This window comes from Littorina saxatilis, linkage group LG8, assembly GCF_037325665.1.
Source record: "Littorina saxatilis isolate snail1 linkage group LG8, US_GU_Lsax_2.0, whole genome shotgun sequence".
Taxonomy (NCBI): domain Eukaryota; kingdom Metazoa; phylum Mollusca; class Gastropoda; order Littorinimorpha; family Littorinidae; genus Littorina; species Littorina saxatilis.
Window position 1 is genome coordinate 61105220 of NC_090252.1, and position 26620 is coordinate 61131839.

Sequence of the window (26620 nt, forward strand, 5' to 3'; positions counted from 1 at the left end):
CACTTTCATCTTATTCCTTGTCGGTTCCTGATTCCAAAAACATATAGATATGATATGTTTGGATTAAAAACACGCTCAGAAAGTTAAAAACAAAGAGAGGTACAGAAAAGCGTGCTATCCTTCTTAGCGCAACTACTACCCCGCTCTTCTTGTCAATTTCACTGCCTTTGCCATGAGCGGTGGACTGACGATGCTACGAGTATACGGTCTTGCTGAAAAATGGCATTGCGTTCAGTTTCATTCTGTGAGTTCGACAGCTACTTGACTAAATGTTGTATTTTTGCCTTACGCGACTTGTTTGTGTGTGCCCTTAGATATATCAATAAAAAGTCAAAGGACAGAATTTCGATAAACTCTCTTCAAAACACGACCCTTCCGACAACCCAACACTTCACCAATATTCAAACGTTTTTTTCTTCTTTTTACATTTAGTCAAGTTTTGACTAAATGTTTTAACATAGAGGGGGAATCGAGACGAGGGTCGTGGTGTGTGTGTGTGTGTGTGTGTGTGTGTGTGTGTGTGTGTGTGTGTGTGTGTGTGTGTGTGTGTGTGTGTGTGTGTGTGTGTGTGTGTGCACGTGTGTGTGTAGAGCGATTCAGACCAAACTACTGGACCGATCTTTATGAAATTTTACATGAGAGTTCCTGGGAATAATATCCCCGGACTTTTTTTCTTTTTTTCGATAAATACCTTTGGTGCCGTCATATCCGGCTTTTTGTAAAAGTTGAGGCGGCACTGTCACACCCTCATTTTTCTATCAAATTGATTGACATTTTGGCCAAGCAATCTTCGACGAAGGCCGGACTTCGGTATTGCATTTCAGTTTGGTGGCTTAAAAATTAATTGATGACTTTGGTCATTACAAATCTGAAAATTGTAAAAAAAAAAGTTTTTTATAAAACGATCCAAATTTACGTTCATCTTATTCTTCATCATTTTCTGATTCCAAAAACATATAAGTATGTTATATTTGGATTAAAAACAAGCTCTGAAATAAATTTAAAAATATAAAAATTATGATCAAAATTAAATTTTCGAAATCAATTTAAAAACACTTTCATCTTATTCCTTTTCGGTTCCTGATTCCAAAAACATATAGATATGATATGTTTGGAACCCCCCCTGTAGTTTTCCACTGACCAATTATCTAATTATCGAAAAAGAAATTGGTTATTTTACATTGGATGGGTCGGACAGTGGATAAACTCATATGTAGACACACTTTATGACAGAAACAAGCTGGGTTTTTGTTATAAGTTAGTTATAGGAATGCATTATTAGGCCAAAAAAAATAAATAGTCTGTTAACGTAACATAGGCCAAAATAATAGGGTCGGTAGGTCGGCACTTTTTTTTAAATTTTTTAAATTTTTTTTAAACCATATTTTTAAGTTATTTTGCCAAAAAACAGACCCTTTTTTTTCTTCCTCCCCCCCCCCCCTCCAAAAAACCATATTTTTAAGTTATATTGCCAAAAAACAAAGCCTTTTTTTTTTCTTTCTTTTTCACCCAAATGCCCAAAAAAAGTCTAGGGTCGCGCGAAAAAATAGGGTCGGTCGGGATACCGTAAACAGATTTTTGTTTTTTTTTTGCCTTAGGCATGCGTATGTCATGAAACGTCCAACTTTGAAATTTGGGTGGGGGTATTCAGGTGACAATAACTTTTTTTGCTTATCAGCAAAACTCAATAAAACTTTGCTATGTTATGTAAAATGAATGCCAAAACAGACTAGTTAGCAGCATATCTAAAATAAACTGAACACAAAAAAATTTCTTCTTTGTGTTTGTCACGTGTTCCAAAAAATGGGCGTACAAATTTCAATAAAAATCATGTTGTCACCCCCATAACAATTTTTACCTTTAAAGATAGCACAATTATCTTTGCAAATATGAAAAGCTTATTCATTTTCCTTTCATTTGATATATAACTTTCTATATTTCATTTAGAATATGACCCCAGATAGCCACTCGGCAAGTAGGCACCAACAGCACTGTAAAATATGCCCTAAAACCCCCGAACTGGTAAGAGTTAAAAACACGCCCAGAAAGTTAAAACGAAGAGAGGTACAAAAAAGCGTGCTATCCTTCTCAGCGCAACTACTACCCCGCTCTTCTTGTCAATTTCACTGCCTTTGCCACGAGCGGTGGACTGACGATGCTACGAGTATACGGTCTTGCTGAAAAATTGCATTGCGTTCAGTTTCATTCTGTGAGTTCGACAGCTTGACTAAATGTTGTATTTTAAATTTTAAACCACCAAGCTGAAATGCAATACCGAAGTCCGGCCTTCGTCGAAGATTGCTTGGCCAAAATTTCAATCAATTTGAATGAAAAATGAGGGTGTGACAGTGCCGCCTCAACTTTTACAAAAAGCCGGATATGACGTCATCAAAGGTATTTATCGAAAAAAAGACAAAAAGTCCGGGGATATCATTCCCAGGAACTCTCCTGTAAAATTTCATAAAGATCGGTCCAGTAGTTTGGTCTGAATCGCTCTACATACACACACGCACAGACAGACAGACAGACAGACACACACACACACACACACACACACACACACACACACACACACACACACACACACACACACACACACACACACACATACACCACGACCCTCGTCTCGATTCCCCCGCTATGTTAAAACATTTAGTCAAAACTTGACTAAATGTAAAAACCATATCAATCAACAAAGACAAACACAGCATTTTTGAAGAGAGGTTTTTATTTTTAGTTTGAAATTCTTGATTTCTGCCAAGAAACGACACGCCGTACGTTAAAGATACCGTATTTGGTATCGGTAATTCTTTACAATTGTGACACAATCTTATATCTCAGGTGGTGAACATCGTAAATCACTTCTTTTTCTTTTCTAAAATTAACCTATGTGGTTTGCTTTGCATAAAGTAAGTCTTTTAGAATAAGCATCTTTACATTTAGTTACATGAATACTGAAACATTATATAATTTTCGTAAAACTGTTAATTTCTAATGCTTCACTACTTGTTTATTGAACAAGACCATTCTCTACTTCATACAAATAATTGGTCAACCCTACCTATTAGAAACGTTACGATGTCGAAATGTACTCCTGAATTATGACTGGGTCTGAGAGATTGTGTGTGCTTACTACGTGTGTAGGGAGAGAAGGGGGTGGGCTGGGGGTATGTATGGCTAATATTGGGATTAGTTACGGTGGGTCGTAGTGATAGGGGGTGCCGGGAAGGGAGGGGTGGACAGGAAATTAATCCCTTGTACCTCACGTCACATTTCTTAAACCTCTCCCCCACCCCCACCACCGATTTTACTGACCGTTGGTGTCTCTCCTCCCCCTCCCCCTCTCTCCCTATGTGTGTGTTTGTGTGAGTGTGTTCATCCCAGAAAGGAAACATCACGTTCTGAACGCATGATAGGATTTAACCGAGAGATGGCTACCCTGTTGTTCACGGACCGTTCACAGTACAACACGTACTGTACACTAGCTAGAGAGATGCACCTTTGAGACCCAAAACGACACACGGCACTTGTGTGAGCATCATCGGGTATTACTGCCGTATAGGTCGCTACACAAGTGCATTATTAAACACAAGTTATCAACTAACATGTTTCCCCGATGTTACTGAAAATGGAATATTAAATTCTATCAAATTGTTCAAGGGAAGTGACTCTCTAATAGTACAAACCTGCAACCTTCTGCAAGCTTTAAAAGGAAGAAATGTGGAGGGGAAAAAAGTAAGGATTTAGAATAACAAATGTAAAGAAAAATCCCCCCCCCCCCCAAAAAAAAAAGTGTGCTTGCTGCGAGATAACACCCTATTGTCGGTTTATGATATAAAGTGAAGCAACCGGTTGAAACCGGGCGTAGGCAGAGACAACAAGAAATTCCTCCGAGGTAGGAAAAACACCCCCGTCCTTACCATTCTCACTGCCACCAACTGAGAAGGCACTGCTAACAAGTGTGGTTAAAATTAGTTGATTGAGTGGACAAAGAGACAGGCGGAGAAAAAGACAAATCAATATAACTCTTTCTGTAACACCTACTGACCGCATACAGAAAACAAAAGATCCCAAAAAAAAAAATCGGTTTGCGCTGCGCGCTGAGAGCAGGTATTGAAATATCTCATCGACCAGATTTTGTCCGGGGTGTATCTGCCGCTTCGCCGGGTAGCAAGTAGAGCCGAATACCCGGCTTGAGTGGCGCACTGTACGCCGGTTTCGAACCATGGACCCGTCAAGCTTCGGTCCCTTCCAGACTCGTGGAATGGGAACAGCACGAACATGATTCAGGGGCCATAATGCCATTCCTGATCATATCATGTCGAGTCCCATACTTGTCGACGACGCCCTAGGTACCACATCACAAACAGAACTGTGCAATACACAGGTGTTTTCTACAGACACACTCAAACACACACACACAGAGAAGCCGTATATATATATCTATATCTATTGTATAAATATATATAGAGATAGATGAGAGTGTATTTTTCGCGTGGCTATAAATTGATTCGACCTTTGCACTTTTACAGTGAGGATAATTTACGGGTTCAATTTACGTTCTGGACACTGCGGTGACCTTCTAAGAATAGTAACAGAACGCCGGGAATATCCGAAGGGAATATAGTGCACCATACGAAGGAAGGGAGGTAAACGCTGAAAACATGGAGAAGATAAGGAAGAGTTATGCCGTAGTTGATCCCCCAAAAAACCCAAAATCCACCAATAACTCCCTAACCGTGTGTTTGACTGGTCCCAATTTTTGTAAGGACCGTCTCAGGAATGTATAGAACCTGTTCACCAAGTTTGGTGACGATCGGTCCGTTCAGTCTTGAGATCTACTTGCGAACACAAACAAACACATCGAGTGAAACCTATACACACCCCTATACCGGGGGTGTAATGAGGGGTGTTGAAAGCTTGTAAGATGAAAGGCTTGTGGCCGCTATCATGCTACCGCAACCACTCTAAAGCGTCGTGTTCCGATTTTGGGTTTCAGCTCATATCTCTCTACCTTTGATAGTGTCACTTTGAAATGGGGGGCCCTGAACAAGAGGTCCTTTAAATCAATATTTTCATCCGCACTAATGTTAAGGTAATTTTGCGTGTGGAAAATGTGAACAACAGCGGAAGAATGCAATGGAATATGAAAGTGTGTTCAGAAGGCAGCTGTCTTTCAAGGACGAAGAGAAAGAAACGGCTCCAGGTGCCTGTTGTCCAACACGGAGGCTATAAAATCCCTTGTTCACTGCCGTGACCGTCGTTGTCATCACTTGCTGAACACCGCTGCGACCTGCACCCTGGTAAGTATGTTTTCAGATGCGTTCTCTTTTCGTCGTTTTCTTATTTTTCCTCTCTTCTTAACATTTTTTTTTATCACATTTTGTTCATGTGCCTTTCTGTCTGTCTCTCTATTTGTCTGACATGTTTATCACATTATGTCACACGCTTTCCTTCTTTGCCACTACTAAAGCAAACGTGTGCAAGATTGTATGTTACACGCTTTGGAGCATGTGCAAGAACGGATTCAAACTCGAAATCGTCCCTCCAAAAGCCCAAAAATGCACACACGACTTTTATTTCTCCTGTTGTTATCGTTTCTTCTCTTTACAAATTCTTCAACGCTGAGAATACTGAAAACGGCATCCCAGACGACAGTACTGTTTCCATACGCGAATTTAGCTTCCCTTGGAAAGTGGCTCGCTCAGGAGGCCTGTTAGTCTGAATCTAGAAGGACAGAGCTGTGAACATAGATGACAAAGATCCCGGAAAGAACAAACATTTCGCGGATGCAGACACAGAAAGATGTCATGAAGAATGCGATGCTTCAAAAGATACAGACTGTGACGATGACTGTGACGTCATTCACATATACCGAGACGTCATTCATAGTTGTTCGGTCACTTCCGTCAAAAAGTAGATCTCTCGACAATGGCTGCTCCTGTGTTTAGGTTTATCAAGCTTGAGTACGCAAAACGTGTTTGTTCTCTCCTCTGTTGAAGCTGTGAGACATAAATGCTATTCCGACTTGGTCGTGTGACAAGAGTTTTCTTCCACACTCGATTAGCTGATGTCTAACTCAGCCTCACGGCTTCGTTAGACAATCAACGTAATCTCGTGTGGAAGAAAACGTCTGTCACACGACCAAATCTGAATAGCAGGTATTGTTCATGTGCCTTTCTGTCTGTCTGTCCATTTGTCTGACATGTTTATCACATTTTGTTCATGTGCTTTTCTGTCTGTCTATCTATTTGTCTGACATGTTTATCACATTTTGTTCATGTGCCTTTCTGTCTGTCTGTCTATTTGTCTGACATGTTTATCACATTTTGTTCATGTGCCTTTCTGTCTGTCTGTCTATTTGTCTGACATGTTTATCACATTTTGTTCATGTGCCTTTCTGTCTGTCTTTCTATTTGTCTGACATGTTTATCACATTTTGTTCATGTGCCTTTCTGTCTGTCTGTCTATTTGTCTGACATGTTTATCACATTTTGTTCATGTGCCTTTCTGTCTGTCTGTCTATTTGTCTGACATGTTTATTACATTTTGTTCATGTGCCTTTCTGTCTGTCTGTCTATTTGTCTGACATGTTTATCACATTTTGTTCATGTGCCTTTCTGTCTGTCTGTCTATTTGTCTGACATGTTTATCTACCTGCATGTTCCTTCTTTTCTTCCTAGCTTCCTCCCGCCTGAGCTTGTTTTTAATCTAAACATAACATATCTATAGGTTTTTTGAATCAGGAACCGACAAGGAATAAGACGAAGTTGTTTTTAAATCGATTTCGGAAATTTAAATTTAATAATAATTTTCTTATTTTTAATATGGAACAGTAGGGGCGACCACCCCCAACCAGGCGCGTCCACAGGTGGCGGATAAGTGGGGTGGCCTTCAGATATGGAGGTTAGCTGCGAGACTATATAAGCCAGGCTTGCCAGGACGAATAAGCACTGCGGACCTCTTTCTTTGTTCCTGGCATTTTTGAAGAAAAAAAACCCCCACTTTTTTTATGCATGCTCAACACTTCACAATGAAGCTGAGACTTTTTCATATAGTAAACGTGACGTAAACGTGACGTAAACGTGACGTAAACGTGACGTAAACGTGACGTAAACGTGACGTTAACGTGACGTTAACGTGACGTAAACGTAACGTATTGTTTTGTTAATAATAAACGTTCCAATTACCTTCCATTCTTGTTTTTTTTTAATCTGAATTTTGGAACGTAAGCAATCTGTCTGTTTTGTGGTATTTTTGAGACTTTTTCATTTGACCCTTTGTCCATTTCAGTTCCAGACCAAAAATCCACTTCGTCATGGCCGTCCTTGCAGAAAATGCCGACACGTCTCTTATGGCTGAGGCACAAGAGACTATCAACCGCTATGTGGAGCCGGGACTAGGGAAAGAGCGAAGCGTGCAGACTTACAATGAAACGTGCGACAAATACGATGAGGTAAGTTCACTTCTAAACACAACCGGCACGGTTGGCCTAGTGGTAAGGCGTCCGCCCCGTGATCGGGAGGTCGTAGGTTCGAACCCCGGCCGGGTCATACCTAAGACTTTAAAATTGGCAGTCTAGTGGCTGCTCCGCCTGGCGTCTGGCATTATGGGGTTAGTGCTAGGACTGGTTGGTCCGGTGTCAGAATAATGTGACTAGGTGAGACATGAAGCCTGTGCTGCGACTTCTGTCTTCTGTGTGGCGCACGTTAAATGTCAAAGCAGCACCGCCCTGATATGGCCCTTCGTGGTCGGCTGGGCGTTAAGCAAACAAACAAGCAAACAAACTTCTAAACACCGAGTTAGAAGAAGAAACAAAAATGTATGTAAATAAAAAAAAGTAATTGTAATAAAATAAATGAAATATAAAGAAAATAACATAACTTGATTAACGAAATAAGAAAAGACGAAACAAAAGCAAGAGAGAGAGAAAAAAAAGAGAGTATAACAACAAGAAATTAAAGACAGTGATGTTTTTTTCATCTCGGTCTAACTGTTTGTGGTGTACTGAAATTATTTTATTTGTGTGACAGCATTATTTCAATCCAAAAGCTGATTTTGGTAACTGCTTGGCGAATGGAAACAATGTTTTCGATTTGATTTGTTTGTTTGTTTGTTTGTTCAAGGAACATCACTATCACATTCAGTGCCAAAAATCCATTTTTGGTTTTGCTTGGCTGTGCGTTTGTGTGAATGCTTGTTTGCGTATTTTGTTCTTGGGAAAGAAACGTCATTTTCAGTATGAAACTATATATTTCTGCAGTACACCGGAGCGTTCGAATATTGCGGGCCAGCTTACGCGGCAAAGGTGATGAGAGATTTGTATCCAGACAAAATCCAACGAAGCAGGGTTCGAATCCTGGATGTGGCTGCGGGAACAGGACTTGTAGGAGCGGAGGTAGGCTACAGTGTGTGTGTGTGTGTGTGTGTGTGTGTGTGTGTGTGTGTGTGTGTGTGTGTGTGTGTGTGTGTGTGTGCGTGTGTGTGTGTGTGTGTGTGTGTGTGTGTGTGTGTGTGTGCGTAAGTGCATATGTGCTTTCGTAAGCGCGTGCGCGAGCGCGCGCGCGTGTGTGTGTGTGTGTGTGAGTGTGTTTGTGAATAAAACAGGGCAAGGCTTTTTAATTTTTTCCCGTTATTTCTTTTTAATATATGAGTATCTACGCATTTCTTACTTTTTTGTTTTGGGGTGCGTTTGCTTTCTACACTTTCTAAACAATACGGCTGTCCTTAATACAATCCGATCAGCTGTTCTTACGTGTTTGTCTTACGCGATTTAGATTTTAAGGTATTTGAGAGAAGTCGTATAACACACCTTTATTCAACAACTGCCAGCCAATGCAGATGCCTTCTGAGAAGTAGATCAGATTCTACAGTGGAACCTTTCTTATAAGACCTAAACAAGGGAGTCTTAAAACGGGGGTAAATTTACAAAGGTTATGAAGAGAAAGTCTGAGAAAACAGGGTCTTAAAAAGGTGGGAGTCTTAAAATGGGGATAAATTTACAGAGGTTATGAACAGAAAGTCTGAGAAAACAAGGTCTTAAAAAGGTGGGAGTCTTAAAATGGGGGTAAATTTACAGAGGTTATGAACAGAAAGTCTGAGAAAACAAGGTCTTAAAAAGGTGGGAGTCTTAAAATGGGGGTAAATTTACAGAGGTTATGAACAGAAAGTCTGAGAAAACAAGGTCTTAAAAAGGTGGGAGTCTTAAAATGAGGGTAAATTTACAAAGGTTGTGAACAGAAAGTCTGAGAAAACAAGGTCTTAAAAAGGTGGGAGTCTTAAAATGGGGGTAAATTTACAAAGGTTGTGAACAGAAAGTCTGAGAAAACAGGGTCTTAAAAAGGTGGGATTCTTAAAATGGGGGTAAATTTACAGAGGTTATGAACAGAAAGTCTGAGAAAACAAGGTCTTAAAAAGGTGGGAGTCTTAAAATGGGGGTAAATTTACAAAGGTTATGAACAGAAAGTCTGAGAAAACAAGGTCTTAAAAAGGTGGTAGTCTTAAAATGGGGGTAAATTTACAAAGGTTATGAACAGAAAGTCTGAGAAAACAAGGTCTTAAAAGGGAGGCGGAGTCTCAAATTGGGGGGGGGGGGGGGGCCTTAAATAAAGAGTTTCACGGCACTGTGGTCTCCGCTTTACTTTTAAATTCATGCCCCTATCTACGATGTTCCTATAATCATGCATGGCAAATGGGCTCGGTCAACAGATGAAAAAGCTAGGCTTCAAAAACATGGATGCCCTGGACCCGAGCAAGGGTATGATGGACATCGCCAGAGGACGGGGGTGCTACAACAAACTCTACATTGATTTCATCGGAGAATATGATCTCAATATCAGCGGTGGTAAGTTGGTTTAAGCTAAACTTTATTCAATTATATAGCTATTCTGATAGACACGTGGGGGAATTCGGGGGTTGTGTTTGGATAGTTTTGGCACAAGCAATCCGTCAGGAAGTGAGCCAAAACTAAGAATTAGTAATTAACAGGTGAAAGTTAGTCATTTTCCCGGGAAAATGAGTAATTAACACGTGAAAATGGTAATTATCAAGGGAAAATTACTCATTTTCCCTTGATAATTACAATTATGAGGTTTTGGCACTAGTAAGCCCTATGACGGCTTACTTGTGCCACAACCTGGGGTTACCCATTATCACGTAATAATTACTAATTACTGTCAGTTACTGTTTTCACCTGTTAGTTACTCATTTTCACGGGAAAATGACTAATGTTTAGCTTTGGCACTAGCAATCCGTCAGGAAGTGAGCCAAAACTAAAAATTAGTAATTAACAGGTGAAAGTTAGTAATTATTCCGGGAAAATTATTAATAAACACGTGAAAATGGTAATTATCAAGGGAAAATTACTAATTATCCCTTGATAATTACAATTATGAGGTTTTGGCACTAGTAAGCCGTCATAGTTATGGTCAGTTCTTTAAACATACCGGCTTTCCTTTCACACCAGTTATTAGCTGATTGGCATTGGTTGTGAAATCAAACAATAAACTGTGTATTTACGTCGTGGTGGAAAATTATCTCACTTAAGTAAAGCAATGGTCAGAACTGCAAAGATATCTTCATTTACTTTATCTCACCAATTTCTTTTGAACGGATTACATCTCTCGGTTGTAAAAAGCACATTTAAGCAACACGGACAATGTCAACGTGTGTTTAGGGAGGTTCTACGGTGCTAGTTAAACGAATACACACATTGTGACACAGGTTCTAGGGCCAAGAAGACGAACACGATTATTCTAATAAACAGTAAATTGAATCGCTCCTTTCTGTGTTTCAAACAAGTAATACCCAATATTGACGGACTGTGTGATGATATCTTCTGCTATGGTCTGTTGAGACAGTGATATCAAAATCGAGACAGGAGGTCGAGATTTTGATATCACTGTCGAAACAGACCAATAGCAGAAGATATCATCACACAGTCAGTCAATGTTAGATATAATTATTGCTAATTCTCTGGACATTTTGTATTTACTGTAAAGAAATTACAAAAGTATTTGTCTCAGTTTTGGCTGTTCCATATCCCTCCCTCTGATTATTATTTCTTTTTGTTCACTCTTTTCTTGTACTTTTCAGTATTTAAAAATGTCTTTTCTTTCAAAAAGTCTTTAGTCACTTGCTCAACTAAATTCTGGGATCATTACATTTTCATATATATTTGTTTGTTTTTAAATTTAGGTGTTTTTGTTTTTGAAGTGGGGAAGCAATAAAGAGGTCGTCCAGGGCCGGACTACCGGGGGGGTTATGGGGGTTGCGCAACCCCCCCCCCCCCCCCCCCTAGCCTAAACATGTACCTTACTTATTTAATTTTTTTTTATTATTGCTTATTTTATGCCGTTTCATGCAAGGAGCGACCATTTTCCTATCTCAGAATATGACCTACCCGTCAGCTTCAGGGGGCTTCGCCCCCTGACCCCCACAACGAGGGGGGGGGGGGGGGGTGGGGGGTGGGTGGGTTCTAGGGTTTCCGGACCCCCCCCCCCCCCGGCCAAAAAATAAAAATATTGAATGAGGTATGCATTTCTTTATTTTACATTGAGTTTCAATTTTTGGGGTGTTAATCAGTGAAAAAATCTGCTGCCTGAAACTGGTAATGATCATCCTCAGAATGCACCAGATTGCACCATTTTGCATCCTTTTTTTCAAAATTTTCGGGGGGGCATGCCCCCGGACCACCCTAGCAAGCTAGGCGCTTTGCGCCGTCGGCTCGGCGCTTCGCGCCTTCACTCCCATATCTTCACAATATACTTAAAAAAAAACCCAGTCATAAAATGAACTGATCCGCCCCTGCCGCCAGGGGGGACATCCCCCTGGGCCACCACTGGCAACCCCCCCCTCCTCTTCGCCTAGTCCGGCCCTGTCGTCGATATCAAAACTGATATCGACGGAAATGTCGTCGATATCACTTTTACAATGAGCTCAGTTTTGCCCAATTGACCAATGGAAATCCACGTTACATATGAAACAGCAATATTACCCGCTATTACGAGTTAGTCGTGTGACAGAGAGTTTTCTTGCACACGAGACTGTAGATGTCTCACGACGGCGTAGCCGAAGTGAGACAGCAGCAGTCGAGTGTGCAAGAAAACTCTCTGTCACACGACTAACTCGTAATAGCGATTATGTCTCACAGCATAGGCATAGAAAGACAGAAATGAGTTTTTGGGGACGAAATAACAGGCACAAAACAAGACTGAAAACACAATTGCCTTTTCACACATAGCCTACACACGCATGCGCGCAGAAGATAGATCCAATGCGTTTCGTGTCTTTTTCTGGTTGAATGCATTTTACAAAGTATCAACCAACGTTTCTGAATCTTTCAATGAAAAAAATTTAAAAAATTTAACCAAACAGCACAAACCAACGAAAGCTAAACACACAAACACACTCGCGCACTAACACAGATTGAATGCAAAGCGCGAACGAACACGGAGAATTTGTGTAGGTCAGGTCGTGGGAAAGCCCACCCGAAATGTTCCGCAGGGGAACTGGTTGTGTTTGTATTGTTCATTTTCTCACAGTGATGTTGATGTTGTTTACAGTGCAGTTTTGAAAGAATATTTTCCGAATTTGGGGCACACTTTCGTCTTTCGGTTCGTTTATCTTGTCGAAGTAACATTCGAGTGTTTTTAAATCCAAACCGTCCATCATCGCTGGTGTAGATTAGACCTGCCTGACTGTCTGCGTGCGTGTTAGAGCTGAAGACGAAGCCTCAATCGCCAAAGCGTCACCCATCTGTAGGTTCTGAGCATCGGATGTACGTTGATACGTGGTAAGATCCGCACGGAACTGTCTATGCAACTTTTCCTAGTCACAGGTGTAAGGTTCGATCTTTTCTTTGCAATTTCGTCCTCTGTGTACGTAGCAAAGCGTTTCACCATTTTCGGGTTTCGTTGCAGACGACCATAGTGAAAGTAGTACCTATTGTTTTTTTTTGACCTTTCGTATTCAGGGTTCTTAATTGAAGCTTGGTAAAGGGACCGTGTCGTGTAAGTGGAAAGTTGACGAAGCTTTTGAAAACAGAAATTGAATGAAGAAGAAAATGTGGCTTTCAGTTATATACAGGAGAACGGGGTTGGTGTTATTCTTTTCCCGTCAAACACGAAGTACACAGATAAAACGTGGTTGACTGACCAAGGCCTGTTGGCACACTATTCAGAATACACAACAAAATGTAACAACACTTTGATACCCTTTTTTTACGTTCGTGATCACTTGAATTGAATACCAAAAAACATAACTGTTTAAGGTAGTGACTGAATGTATGTGAAGGTAACATTTTTCAGAAATAAATGCATAATCAAAATAATTGATTTCGGCATCAAAGCGTGTAACATTATAAGATGTTTGATGGGTTGTTGACAGACCAGCTTTTTTGTCGTCCGAGGGGGAGCATATCGTCTTTTGTTTCATATTTATTGACCAAGGCCGAAGGCCGCGGTCAATAAATGAAACAAAAGTCGATATGCCCTCCGAGGACCGACAAAAAAAGCTTGTCTGACAACAACCCATCAAACATCGTTTTTGTCATCATTTTGGTAGCGCGAAAATAATTGCATCATCAACAGAGGGAGCCATGAGTTGAAACGCGAGTTTGGTTTTGAAAATACCGTTTTTGGGGCCCCACCACGGACGCTGTTGCAATCACTGAAGGCAGGCGCGAGAGTGAAGTGAAAGCGAGTCAAGGAGATCTGTGTATTAATTTGATGACATGTTGAGACAAGTATGTCAGGTTTGAGGAAGAAAAGTTCTGTAGGTTCCGACTAACTGAATGGTGTGTGAATCCAGCAGTACGCGTCTTCGACTTTGGGCCGACAGCGGCGTTTCATTGTAAAGAATGACCTACATTTTGCATTATTTTGCTTGCGATGGGATTGCCCCGCTGTTTCGAAGAGTTGCTTGTTTGCGGCACTGTCTCGGTTCGTGACATCTCTTAGCAGATATGTGGATTAAACGTGCGACGAATCGAGAGCAAGGAATAGCAGAAAGCAAAGATGAGCGAGTCGCTTTTCTCTTGTTTTCCCTCTTACCTGTGAGCCGATGAACCCCCGAGCGTTTCTATTGGGTTTGGTTTTGAATATCCATGTAACCTGCTTTCTGTAAGTATGGTAACTGGGCATTTATTTTTCGGGGAACATGAGATTTATTTCTCAGGTGTTTGTGAATGAAAACTCGTGAAAATGATGACAAACAATCTTGCACACGGTTGCTTTAGTAATGGCAAAGAAGGAAAGCGTGTGACATAGCTTTATATTGTGTATGTCCTTGTTTGCAGACACGTATGATGCCATCGTGATGTCGGGAGGGATGGGAGAGAACATGATTCCCGTCTCGGCATTCATCGAAATGACCCGCATAGTGAAACCAGGTGAGATCTCCACCTTTCGTCTTTGCGGTTAAAGCCACCTTCCGTACTAGAACATAAACACACACACACACACACCCACACATACACACACACACACACACACACATACACACACACACACACACACACACACACAGACACACCTTCAAAAATCTGAGAAAATCAAGTCTTAAAAAGGAGGGAGTGTTAACTTAAAATGGGGATAAATTTACAGAGGTTATGAACAGAAAGTCTGTGAAAACAGGGTCTTAAAAGGGAGTGAGTCTTTAATTGGGGGGGTCTTAAAAAAAAGGGGGGGGTCACTGTATACCTTTACGTATCCTCTGTAACTTACTATCCCTTGGTGTGTGCACAGGAGGTTTCATCGTCAACGTGACACGGATCGAACACCTGGAGAACTGCAAAGACTACGTGGGTAACCTGGAACCCATGCTGGACAAGCTGCAGGAGGCTGGGCGCTGGACAGAAGTGGACAGAATCTCCTTCCCCAACTTCCTCAGAGGCAAAGAGGGCATCGCCCTCATACACAAAGTGCTGTGAAACGAGCGCTCCAAAATGTGAAAGACAATATGTGTGAATGAATTCCGCGACAGTGAACTCCCAATCAAAGCTGTGCAAATTAGACGGATAGACTGAACTACAGATCGACAGAAACAAGCACTGACACAAACTCAGGCGGTACAGTCACAGACACAGTATACATAGACTGACACGGACATAATCACACACAGGCGCACACTAAAACAGACGCACACAGACAGGCGTACGGACAGAGTGACAGACAGAAGAACCAACCGACCGACCGACCAACTTACAGACAGACATACAGACAGAGTGACGCGCACAAAAATATCTGACAAGAACGAGGAGAAAACCAATGATCGAGTAACACATGATTTTTATTTAAGTGGTGATCGAGAGCGAGTGAAAGAACGAGAGATAGAATCATACTTATAGTCTTGTCTAATCTCTTACTTAATTGTTGTAGTAATTGTTTGTCCATTGATTCTTCTTGTTTTGTTTTTGGTTCGTTGTTGCTCAGGGGTCTGTTTCTAGCCACGGAGACACTGCAGTGATTTTGCTGTAGTCTGTTGCTGTGTAGAATTATGCCATGCGTTTCAGTATGTCTACGTCTTATTTAATGCACAAAAAAAAAGAAAACAAATACAATTTAAAATAAAATAATTTGAATAAAAAAAGAGAATTTTTACTCACTTGCTCTATTACACATGTCGTATGCATTTAGAGCGCTTACTTCCCTTTGGTTATCAGATTACTTATTTAATAGTAAGGCACAAAAAAAAAAAGTCTGTTTACGGTATCCCGACCGACACTATTTTTTCGCGCGACCCTAGACTTTTTTTTGGCATTTGGGGGGGGGGGGGGGGGGGGGGAAAGAAAAAAAAAGTCTTTGTTTTTTGGCAAAATAACTTAAAAATATGGTTTTTTGGAGAGAAAAAAAAAAGAAAAAAAATCCCGACCTACCGACCCTATTTTTTGGGCCTATGTTACTGAAAACAGACTATTTTTGTGTGTGCCTAACACTGGTCAAATGAATGTCCAACATTGTACTTTAATATAAATTCACACGGGTAGTGATGAGTTTCCTCGCTTGTCTACTTCTGTTGTGAATGCTTATGCTGACCAGCTCAACTAAAATCTGTATGGCTTGACCAGTGCGAATCTCATTGCATTAGCGAAGGCAATTTAAGATTTGTCTTGTACGGCCTACGTACGCTGTGTGTGTGTGTGTGTGTGTGTGTGTGTGTGTGTGTGTGCGTGTGCGTTTGTGTGTGGGTGTGTATGTGTATGTGTGTGAGTGTGTGTGTGTGTGTGTGTGTGTCACAGTGTGTGTATGTGTTGTCATGAACTAATCAATCAATTTTGTTATTTCTTATTATTTTGTGCATTGATAGCCACCTAAGTAAGGTATATGAGGGGCGACATTATAGTGGAATTCGTTTGTTGTCAATTTTGATTTGATTTCTGTCTATTCAAGGCATATCATTTGTAGGCAAGCAATTATTTCATAAAAAAGCAGTTTTTAGTGAATGACAGGTATTAAAGAAAATGTTATCTACTTTGAGTGCTTGTTGAACTGAGCTAGGGTGTGTACCTGAGTGTGCTGTGAGGATGTTAAGGACCCTCTAGTATTTTGTGCTGTGTGGAAGAATGGTACATGTACCGTCGGAAAGGTCGGACGAAGGGGGTGACTTTGCTGTTGAGTTTTTGTTTTTAAAGAGGAAATATTCAGAAGTTAAAAACAATACTACTATCTTGGTGCGAGCCTTTTTGAAATTTGACATTTGCTTTGCTATAATTGGTCAGGTAATTTAGATAATTGGTATATGTATTGTCCTTAGTGAATTTCACATAGGGTCACCATTTTGGATTTGGAATTTTGATGATTTGTATATTATATACAAGGTAACCGATTGAGACAGAATGTATTACATTGCATTGAAATACTGTCTATTTTAACCCGATTTTGGAACAAATCTATCAATAGTTTGCCTTTTGGCAACAACATTCATTCACGAATACGAATATCGAACTGATGTTTTTCGGCACCTCAAAATGTCCCGCTTATTCGATGTCTGCAAATGTTTGCTTGCGCTGTTAACTGATTATTCATCAGATTATAATTAGCATTTGCCATTAAAAGATGGCAGGTTTGAAGTTCTTAATTCACCTAGTTAAGCAGCTTTCCAAAGTAATCAACAAAACAAGTCGCGTAAGGCGAAATTACTACATTTAGTCAAGCTGTGGAACTCACAGAATGAAATTGAACGTAGTCCGCCGCTAGTGCAAAAGGCAGTGAAAGTGACGAGCCTGTTTGGCGCGGTAGCGGTTGCGCTGTGCTTCATAGCACGCTTTACTGTACCTCTCTTCGTTTTAACTTTCTGAGCGTGTTTTTAATCTAAACATATCATATCTATATGTTTTTAGAATCAGGAACCGACAAGGAATAAGATGAAAGTGTTTTTAAATTGATTTCGAAAATGTAATTTTGATCATAATTTTTAATTTTTTTAATTTTCAGAGCTTGTTTTTAATCCAAATATAACATATTTATATTTTTTTGGAATCAGGAAATGATGAAGAATAATAAAAACGTAAATTTGGATCGTTTTATAAAAATATTTTATACAATTTTCAGATTTTTAATGATCAAAGTCATTAGTTAATTTTTAAGCCACCAAGCTGAAATGCAATACCGCAGTCCGGCCTTCGTCGAAGATTGCTTGGCCAAAATTTCAATCAATTTGATTGAAAAATGAGGGTGTGACAGTGCCGCCTCAACTTTTACAAAAAGCCGGATATGACGTCATCAAAGACATTTATCGAAAAAAATAAAAAAAATATCCGGGGATATCATTCCCAGGAACTCTCATGTCAAATTTCATAAAGATCGGTCCAGTAGTTTAGTCTGAATCGCTCTACACCCACACACACACACCCACACACACACACCCACACTCACACACACACACACTCACACACACACTCACACACACGCACATACACCACGACCCTCGTCTCGATTCCCCCCTCGATGTTAAAACATTTAGTCATAACTTGACTAAATGTAAAAAGGAAAACTGGATTACACGGGTTCACGATGGCTCAGAGGTAAGATAAACCACGCAAAAATAAATTCTTTGAAAATTGCTCGCTCTTTACGGAGGGCACCTAGAATGTTCTCAAGCGGTGATTGTTTAAATGAAATGGTGTTTGTACTGTGTGTAAAAGCCTGACAGTATCTGTGATGGTTTACGGGAGGAGTACTGTGCCTTTAAGATGACGACTAAAACTTGCACACGGGGTATCAAAATTTGTCACGCAATCACTACTGAAAAAAATTGAAGATCCTATTGCCGCGGTGAATATGTAAACACATTTACAATCAAATGATCATAAGAGGAACAAACAAGTCGCGTAAGGCGAAATTACTACATTTAGTCAAGCTGTGGAACTCACAGAATGAAACTGAACGTGGTCCGCCGCTCAGTGCAAAAGGCAGTGAAAGTGACGAGCCTGTTTGGCGCGGTAGCGAGTGCGCTGTGCTTCATAGCACGCTTTACTGTACCTCTCTTCGTTTTAACTTTCTGAGCGTGTTTTTAATCCAAACATATCATATCTATATGTTTTTTGGAATCAGGAACCGACAAGGAATAAGATGAAACTGTTTTGAAATTGATTTTGAAAATTTAATTTTGATCATAATTTTTATATTTTTAATTTTCAGAGCTTGTTTTTGATCCAAATATAACATATTTATATGTTTTTTGAATCAGAAAATGATGAAGAATAAGATGAACGTAATTTTGGATCGTTTTATAAAAAATTTTTTTTTTTTACAATTTTTAAGATTTTTTAATGACCAAAGTCATGAATTAATGTTTAAGCCACAAAGCTGAAATGCAATTCCGAAGTCCGGCCTTCGTCGAAGATTGCTTGGCCAAAATTTCAATCAATTTGATTGAAAAATGAGGGTGTGACAGTGCCGCCTCAACTTTTACAAAAAGCCGGATATGACGTCATCAAAGACATTTATCGAAAAAAAATAAAACAATATCCGGGGATATCATTCCCAGGAACTCTCATGTAAAATTTCATAAAGATCGGTCCAGTAGTTTAGTCTGAATCGCTCTACACACACACACGCACAGACAGACAGACACACACACATACACCACGACCCTCTACGTTAAAACATTAAAAACTTGACTAAATGTAATGAATGACCTCTGCCTCATACCAGAGTCATGGCCATTATACAGAACGACACACACTGTGTGTGACTGCGAATAATAAGATCAAAACACAAAAATACTCAGACAGACAGATAGAAACATACAAACAGAACGCAAGACATTCACAGCCAAAGCGACACAGGCACAGACACACTTGTGTCTGACAATCTCACGCTGACACACACACACACACACACACACACACACACACACATACATACACAAACACACACACACACACACACACACACACACAAACACCACCTGCACACACACACACATACACACTAACACACAGACAAACACACACACAGACGTACGCACACACACCCACACACACACACAATGACACACACACAACGTGAAAAGCGCTCATTGGTCTAAAACATATGTAAATATTGTGCAGCAAAGGGAAGCTACCCACGGGAAAATAATCATCGAATATCCTGTTATTAACCAATGAGCGCTGGTATGCATATTCGGTGCGGATAGAAAAATTTGTCTTCCGGTAGCACAGCGGCTCGCAAACGAAGATTCGTCCAAATGATGGTTAAAAACAACCTGCATCGGACGAAAGCTGAAAACTAAAGGCACATAATAGTTCAAACAATCATTCAACTGTATTTATTTGACCTTACACAGACAGTAGGAAGAGGCAAACCGTCGTGAACAATATTTCTCCCCAGGAAGCGACTCCAAGAACACAGAAGACTCGAATGTGAGTGTCGTACCTTGTAGTCTTTCTGTGATAGTAGTAGTCCAGTGGACGATACCTCCGCCTGTGATCAGACACAGGCAGATTACATCATTCGTCACAGTATCATTTTGTGGTCAGAAAATGTGGGATAACTTATGACGGCTTACTAGTGCCAAAACCTCATAATTGTAATTATCAAGGGAAAATTACTAATTTTCCCTTGATAATTACCATTTTTACGTATTTATCACAAATTTTCCAGGGAAAATTACTAATTTTCCCGGGAAAATGACTAACTTTCACCTGTTAATTACTAATTTTTAGTTTTGGCTCACTTCCTGACGGATTGCTAGTGCCAAAACTAAAAATTAGTCATTTTCCCGTGAAAATTACTAATTACCCCGTGAACAAATGAGTAACTAACGAGTGAAAACAGTAACTGACAGCGTTAATTAGTAATGTTATCTCCCACAATTCCGAGAGGAATGGGTCACGTGGGAGTGTGTGCTGGTGGTGCCATTATGGACAACGCAAGTGTGGTTCACGAAACGTTTGCGTCTACTAGTAGAACTGCCGGTCCTGTTGCCCCGAAAAGAAAACTTACTCATTCATCCACTGACAGGGGAGCACCATCCACTACTGAAGAAGATGAAACTAGTAGCATGAGTCCTTGTCCGAAAAGCCCTTCAGAAACAGGGAATTCAGGATGAAGCAACAGACATTATCATCGTCGGCCTGGAGAGAGGGTACGAAGCGTAACTACGAGTCATACTTCAAACGCTGGCTTCAGCATTGCCTTGAACGGGATAGAGATCCCTTTTGTGCCTCTCCACATGAGTTGATAAGGTTTTTAACGAAACTGTTCCAAGAAGGCAAAGGATACAGCAGTTTGAACATGGCACGAAGCGCTGTTTCCGCATTGTCCCTTCAGGATAATTGTTCAGTGGGTTGTCATCCATTGGTGAAGAAGTTTTTGAAAGGAGCTTTCAACAGACGGCTAGCTTTGCCTCGTAATTGTGTGACCTGGGACGCTAATCTAGTGCTAACATTTTTGAAAGAATGGTCACCGGCAAAATGTTTATCGCTGGCGCAATTGACGCTCAAAACTGTGCTGTTGTGCTTGTTGATCTCTAGTCAAAGGGGACAGGCGATTTGGTTGATGGACTTGCGTAACATGAGTTGGACAAAGGAAGAAGTACGATGTAGGTTTGGGGATTTGCTCAAAACTTCTGGCCCAAACAAACATCAGAATGAAGTGGTATTTTGTGCCTTTCCGTCTGATTTGGCAATTTGTGTTGTACATTATTTGAAACTCTTTATCAGTTGGACAGCCCCTCACAAAGCGGTGTTGAGAGATACTATCCGTAGATGGACAAAGATTGGAATAAAAAAAAGCGGGTATTGACATGACAACATTTACGCTGCATTCAACTCGTTCCGCTGCATCTAGTAAAGCTGCAAGTAAAATTCCTCTCGCAACCATTCTGCAGACTGTTGGTTGGCGTCGGGCTAACGCCTTCACAACTTTTTACAAGAAACCAGTGGACAGTGGGAGGAGTTTTGGACAGGCTGTTCTGTCATGAAGAATTGGGGTAGGTTTATATGTATACCAATTCATCGACAGTGATAGGGTGTAAATGCTGCAAACTTTAAAGTCTCATGTGACCCATTCCTCTCGGAATTGTGAGAGATAACATTATATAATTATGACGAGCTTACCTGAGTAAGTGAAGTCTAATTGTGGTTTTATCGACCACAATGTAGAGAGGAAAAGGATTACGTGCCTCGCCCTAAGTTGTCTTCAGGGTTATACCGATAACCGTTTTCCCTCCCTATCCCTTTCCTCTCTCTTTCTCTTTTCTCTGCACCATTTACACGTCGTTAAACAGTGACGTATTCCCGCGTTCTCTCCTTGTTCTCTCTACATTGTGGTCGATAAAACCACAAATAGATTTCACTTACTCAGGTAAGCTCGTCATAATTATGTAATTATCACGTGATAATGGGTAACCCCAGGTTTTGGCACTAGTAAGCCGTCATAATAACTCTTGGCCTTGAACTTTCCCCAACAAAGAGCGAACCTCTCGGCCTTTCGATAGCCTCGTCTTAATCTGAGATTCCGTATGCCAGTCGGAAACGAGTCATTCTAGACTTTCTACCTGTTTCTGCAACAGAAGGTACGTACATAGCCTCTTTTTTTTTGTTCTCTTCGTAAATGTGTTCTTTTTTGGTATGTAAGCTAAATGAACTTTTGGCCCGGTTTCCATACCTTGACACGTGGCGTTTAACTGTGAACCGAGTGGGAACCCGGCTGATTCGGTGCATGTGTACCCGTAAATGACCACTCATAGCGGCCGTGTCCTGGTGCTCGTATGTTACGCGTGATCGTTCTGAAAAGTGACTATTACATGATTGTTCTGAAAGTCTACTATTTATTTCATCGCAATCATGTAAGCCCTCATACGTGATTGTTCTGAAAGCTTACTAATTTACATGATTGTTCTGAAACTCTACTAAAGGTAAACTTGCTTCTCCCGTGAAATGTAGTCAGATATGGAACAATATGTATACCCCTGCCCAACGAAGTGTGTTTGAGTTGATCCGTCTTCTGTGTGCGCGACAGCTTCAGATGTGTGTTTGAGTTAATCCGTCTATCCACTCCTTTTTTTTAGGTGTAGGGGGTGGGGGAGGTTTGTTTATATCAACTGACACTTTATCAAACCATTTGAATAATTCATATACAAAATTCTGGTGGTTGCTGTGTAATAAAAAAACAAGTGTCACTGAAAACAGAGATGTGCTAATAAATTTAGCTTTCATGTGTGGTGTGTGTGTGCGTATGTACTCAGTGCACTGGCGTCGGAAACTGGGGGGGGGGGGGGGGGGGGGGGCAGCTGCTGTTCCTGGGGTGGGGTCGGGGGGCAAACATGTCTTTCCCCCCCCCCCCCCAATATTTAGGATGACAAAAATATTCACAGAGAGAGAGAGAGAGAGAGAGAGAGAGAGAGAGAGAGAGAGAGAGAGAGAGAGAGAGAATTGATAAACTAAATACCCCCCCCCCCCACACACACACACACAAAAGAAGTATATTGTCTCGCGTGCAAGAACTTTATAGCCCAGACTCCCCACCCATCTCGCAACCCCGGCCATCTCCTCACGTCTCTCATCCCCTCCCCACTTGAATTTTTAGTTCATAAAAAAAAATAAAAGTTTCATTTGTGAAAATTATTTGTTGCGCCTTTTGGCTTTAAAGGGGCAAAAATTAGCTTCCATTTTCCCTCTTTGCCATGCCTTTCGATCCATCATGGTGACCTAGCCACCTAAGCATGGCAAAGAGGGAAAATCAAAAGTTTCTATGTGTCCCTTTAAACCTGTAATTAGGCCAAAAAAAAAAATTTGTCTGTTTAGGGTAACCCGACCGACCCTATCGATTTGGCGCCGACCCAAAAACTTTTTTTTGATTTCAAAAAAAAAAAAAAAAAAAAAGAGGTAAAAATGCTAAAAAGAGACATTTGGCGTTTCTTTCTCTCCCTTTCTCTCTGTTTTATTTATAAGTTAGTTTTGAAACATGTATTCATCAAATATAAGAAGTGAATGTTCAGCCAACATAGCATTTACACATACAAAAAAAAAAAAACAAAAAAAAAAACCCTAGTACCTACCTACCGACCCTACTTTTTTTGGTCATGTTACCCTAAACAGACAATTTTTTTTTTTGGCCTTAGAATTTTTAGTTGGGAATACTCAAGAAGAATCATTACATTTTTGAAGATTATAAATAATTTTTGTCTTTGAATTTTGAGTTGAGAACAATAAAGAAGACATGTTCAATGTATGAAACGTATTACTTGTTGAGTTTGTATTCATTGGGCGGGGGTATAAATATCAATTTCACCACTTCATTGAGCTGGGGTATAAATATCAATATCACTAAAGATTTAGTATCATTGTATCAAAATATTGTTCCATATACATACAGACATACACACAGACAGATGGACAAAGTGAATCCAGTATACCACCTCCAACTTCGTTGGGCTGGGGTATACATATTGTTTTATATCTGACATTTCACGGGTGAAGCAAGTTTACCTTTAGTAGAGTTTCAGAACAATCATGTAAATTAGTAAGCTTTCAGAACAATCACGTATTGTTTGTTCGTTCATGGGCTGAAACTCCCACGGCTTTTACGTGTATGACCGTTTTTACCCCGCCATTTAGGCAGCCATACGCCGCTTTCGGAGGAAGCATGCCCCGCCCACTTTGATCCCGACCCGCTCGTGACGAGTGCCTGTGTCTGAGAGCATAGTCAGCTTCACTCCGCTTTCGTTGAGTAGGCATGCTGGGTATTTTCGTGTTTCTACAACCCACCGAACTCTGACATGGATTACAGGATCTTTTTCGTGCGTACTTGGTCTTGTGCTTGCGTGTACACACGGGGGTGTTCGGACACCGAGGAGAGTCTGCACACAAAGTTGACTCTGAGAAATAAATCTCTCGCCGAACGTGGGGACGAACTCACGCTGACAGCGGCCAGCTGGATACAAATCCAGCGCGCTACCGACTGAGCTACATCCCCGCCCGAACAATCACGTATGAGGGCTTACATGTTTACGATGAAATAAATAGTAGACTTTCAGAACAATCATGTAATAGTCACTTTTCAGAACAATCACGCGTAACACTCGTGCACATGTACTGCAGTTAAAACAACAAACAGCTCATTATCAAAATCAGTGTCTGTATTGTGGCGTCAGTGAGGTAATTGATTTCCTGCGCTTTATCAGTGTGACAAAGAAAGTCAGTAAGAAGGGTATCAAGATCTACACTTTCTAAGTACAATCTCTGTTCTGCTCTTTTTACATTAATTTAGTCAAGTTTTGACTAAATGTTGTAACATAGAGGGGGAATCGAGACGAGGATCGTGGTGTATGTGTGTGTGTGTGTAGAGCGATTCAGACTAAACTACTGGACCGATTTTTATGAAATTTTACATAAGAGTTCCTGGGTATGAAATCCCCAGATTTTTTTTCATTTTTTGGATAAATGTCTTTTATGACGTCATATCCGGCTTTTTGCAAAAGTTGAGGCGGCACTGTCACACCTTCATTTTTCAATCAAATTGGTTGAAACTTTGGCCAAGCAATCTTCGACAAAGGCCGGATTTCAGTATTGCATTTCAGCATGGAGGCTTACAAATTAATTGATGACTTTGGCCATTAAAAATCTGAAAATTGTAATTAAAATTATTTTTTTATAAAACGATCCAAAATTACTTTTATTTTATTCTTCATCATGTTCTGATTCCAAAAACATATAAATATGTTATATTCGGATTAAAAACAAGCTCTGAAAATTAAAAATATAAAAATTATGATTAAAATTAAATTTCCTAAATAGTTTTAAAAACACGTTCATCTTATTCCTTGTCGGTTCCTGATTCCAAAAACATATAGATATGATATGTTTGGATTAAAAACACGCCCAGAAAGTTAAAACGAAGAGAGGTACAGTAAAGCGTGCTATGAAGCACAGCGCAACCGCTACCGCGCCAAACAGGCTCGTCACTTTCACTGCCTTTTGCACTAGCGGCGGACTACGGTACTTGTGAAAAAATGCAGTGCGTTCAGTTTCTTTCTGTGAGTTCCACAGCTTGACTAAATGTAGTAATTTCGCCTTACGCGACTTGTTTACATTTAGTCAAGTTTTGACTAAATGTTTTAACATAGAGGGGGAATCAAGACGAGGGTCGTGGTGTATGTGTTTGTGTGCGTGTGTGTGTGTGTGTGTATGTGTGTGTGTGTGTGTGTGCGTGTGCGTGCGTGTGTGTGTGTGTGTGTGTGTGTGTGTGTGTGTGTGTGTGTGTGTGTGTGTGTGTGTGTGTAGAGCGATTCAGAGTAAACTACTGGACCGATCTTTATGAATTTTTTCATGAGAGCTCCTGGGTATGATATCCCCAGATGTTGTTTTTCTTTTTTTCGAGAATTGTCTTTGATGACGTCATATCCGGCTTTTTGTAAAAGTTGAGGCGGCACTGTCACACCCTCATTTTTCAATCAAATTGATTGAAATTTTTGTAAAGCAATCTTCGACGAAGGCCGGACTTCGGCATTGCATTTCAGCTTGGTGGTTAAAAAAATAATTAATGACTTTGGTCATTAAAAATCTGAAAATTGTAATTACATTTTTTTTTATAAAACGATCCAAAATTACGTTCATCTTATTCTTCATCATTTTCTGATTCCAAAAACATATAAATATGTTATAATCGGATTAAACACAAGCTCTGTAAATTAAAAAAATTATGATCAAAATTAAATTTCCGAAATCGATTTAAAAACAATTTCATCTTATTCCTTGTCGGTTCCTGATTCCAAAAACATATAGATATGATATGTTTGGATTAAAAACACGCTCAGAAAGTTATAACGAAGAGAGGTACAGAAAAGCGTGCTATGCAGCACAGCGAAACCACTACCGCGCTAAACAGGCTCGTCAGTTTCAGTGCGTTTTTCACGAGCGGCGAACCACGGTCATTGTGAAAAAATGCAGTGCGTTCAGTTTCATTCTGTGAGTTCCACACTAAATGTAGTAATTTCGCCTTACGCGACTTGTTTTCTTTTCAAGTTTACAAATGTCACCAATCTATTTGCTTTGGACAACGTACACTGCAAAGATTTTCTAAAATCCGTAAAATAAAAAATTGAAATAAAAAAAACTTATAGTTTCGCCTACGCTAGCACTATATCTGTTCCGGATTACATTTTCAAAAGGTGT

The 26620-nt window shown here is 40.3% G+C and overlaps 2 protein-coding genes across 3 annotated transcripts in view; both read left to right on the plus strand.

The window, feature by feature from the left end:
* LOC138974012 (uncharacterized) overlaps nt 1–26620 on the plus strand; it is a 502416-nt gene that overhangs the window by 390381 nt on the left and 85415 nt on the right. The window lies entirely within an intron of this gene.
* Nucleotides 5140–14929, plus strand: LOC138974780 (methyltransferase-like protein 27). Its single transcript, XM_070347507.1, has 7 exons — nt 5140–5206; nt 6837–6906; nt 7294–7456; nt 8264–8398; nt 9709–9844; nt 14297–14389; nt 14745–14929. Exons 1-7 carry the CDS (start codon nt 5140–5142, stop codon nt 14927–14929), a joined length of 849 nt encoding a protein of 282 aa, XP_070203608.1.

Bases quoted from the DNA above. Each gene is read 5' to 3' on its own strand.
- LOC138974780 (XM_070347507.1), top strand. From the start codon at position 5,140: ATGGAATATGAAAGTGTGTTCAGAAGGCAGCTGTCTTTCAAGGACGAA. The intron at 5,207-6,836 runs GTGCCTGTTGTC...AATATGGAACAG, and splicing joins AGAGAAAGAAACGGCTCCAG to TAGGGGCGACCACCCCCAAC. The intron at 6,907-7,293 runs GTTAGCTGCGAG...TGTCCATTTCAG, and splicing joins GGTGGCCTTCAGATATGGAG to TTCCAGACCAAAAATCCACT.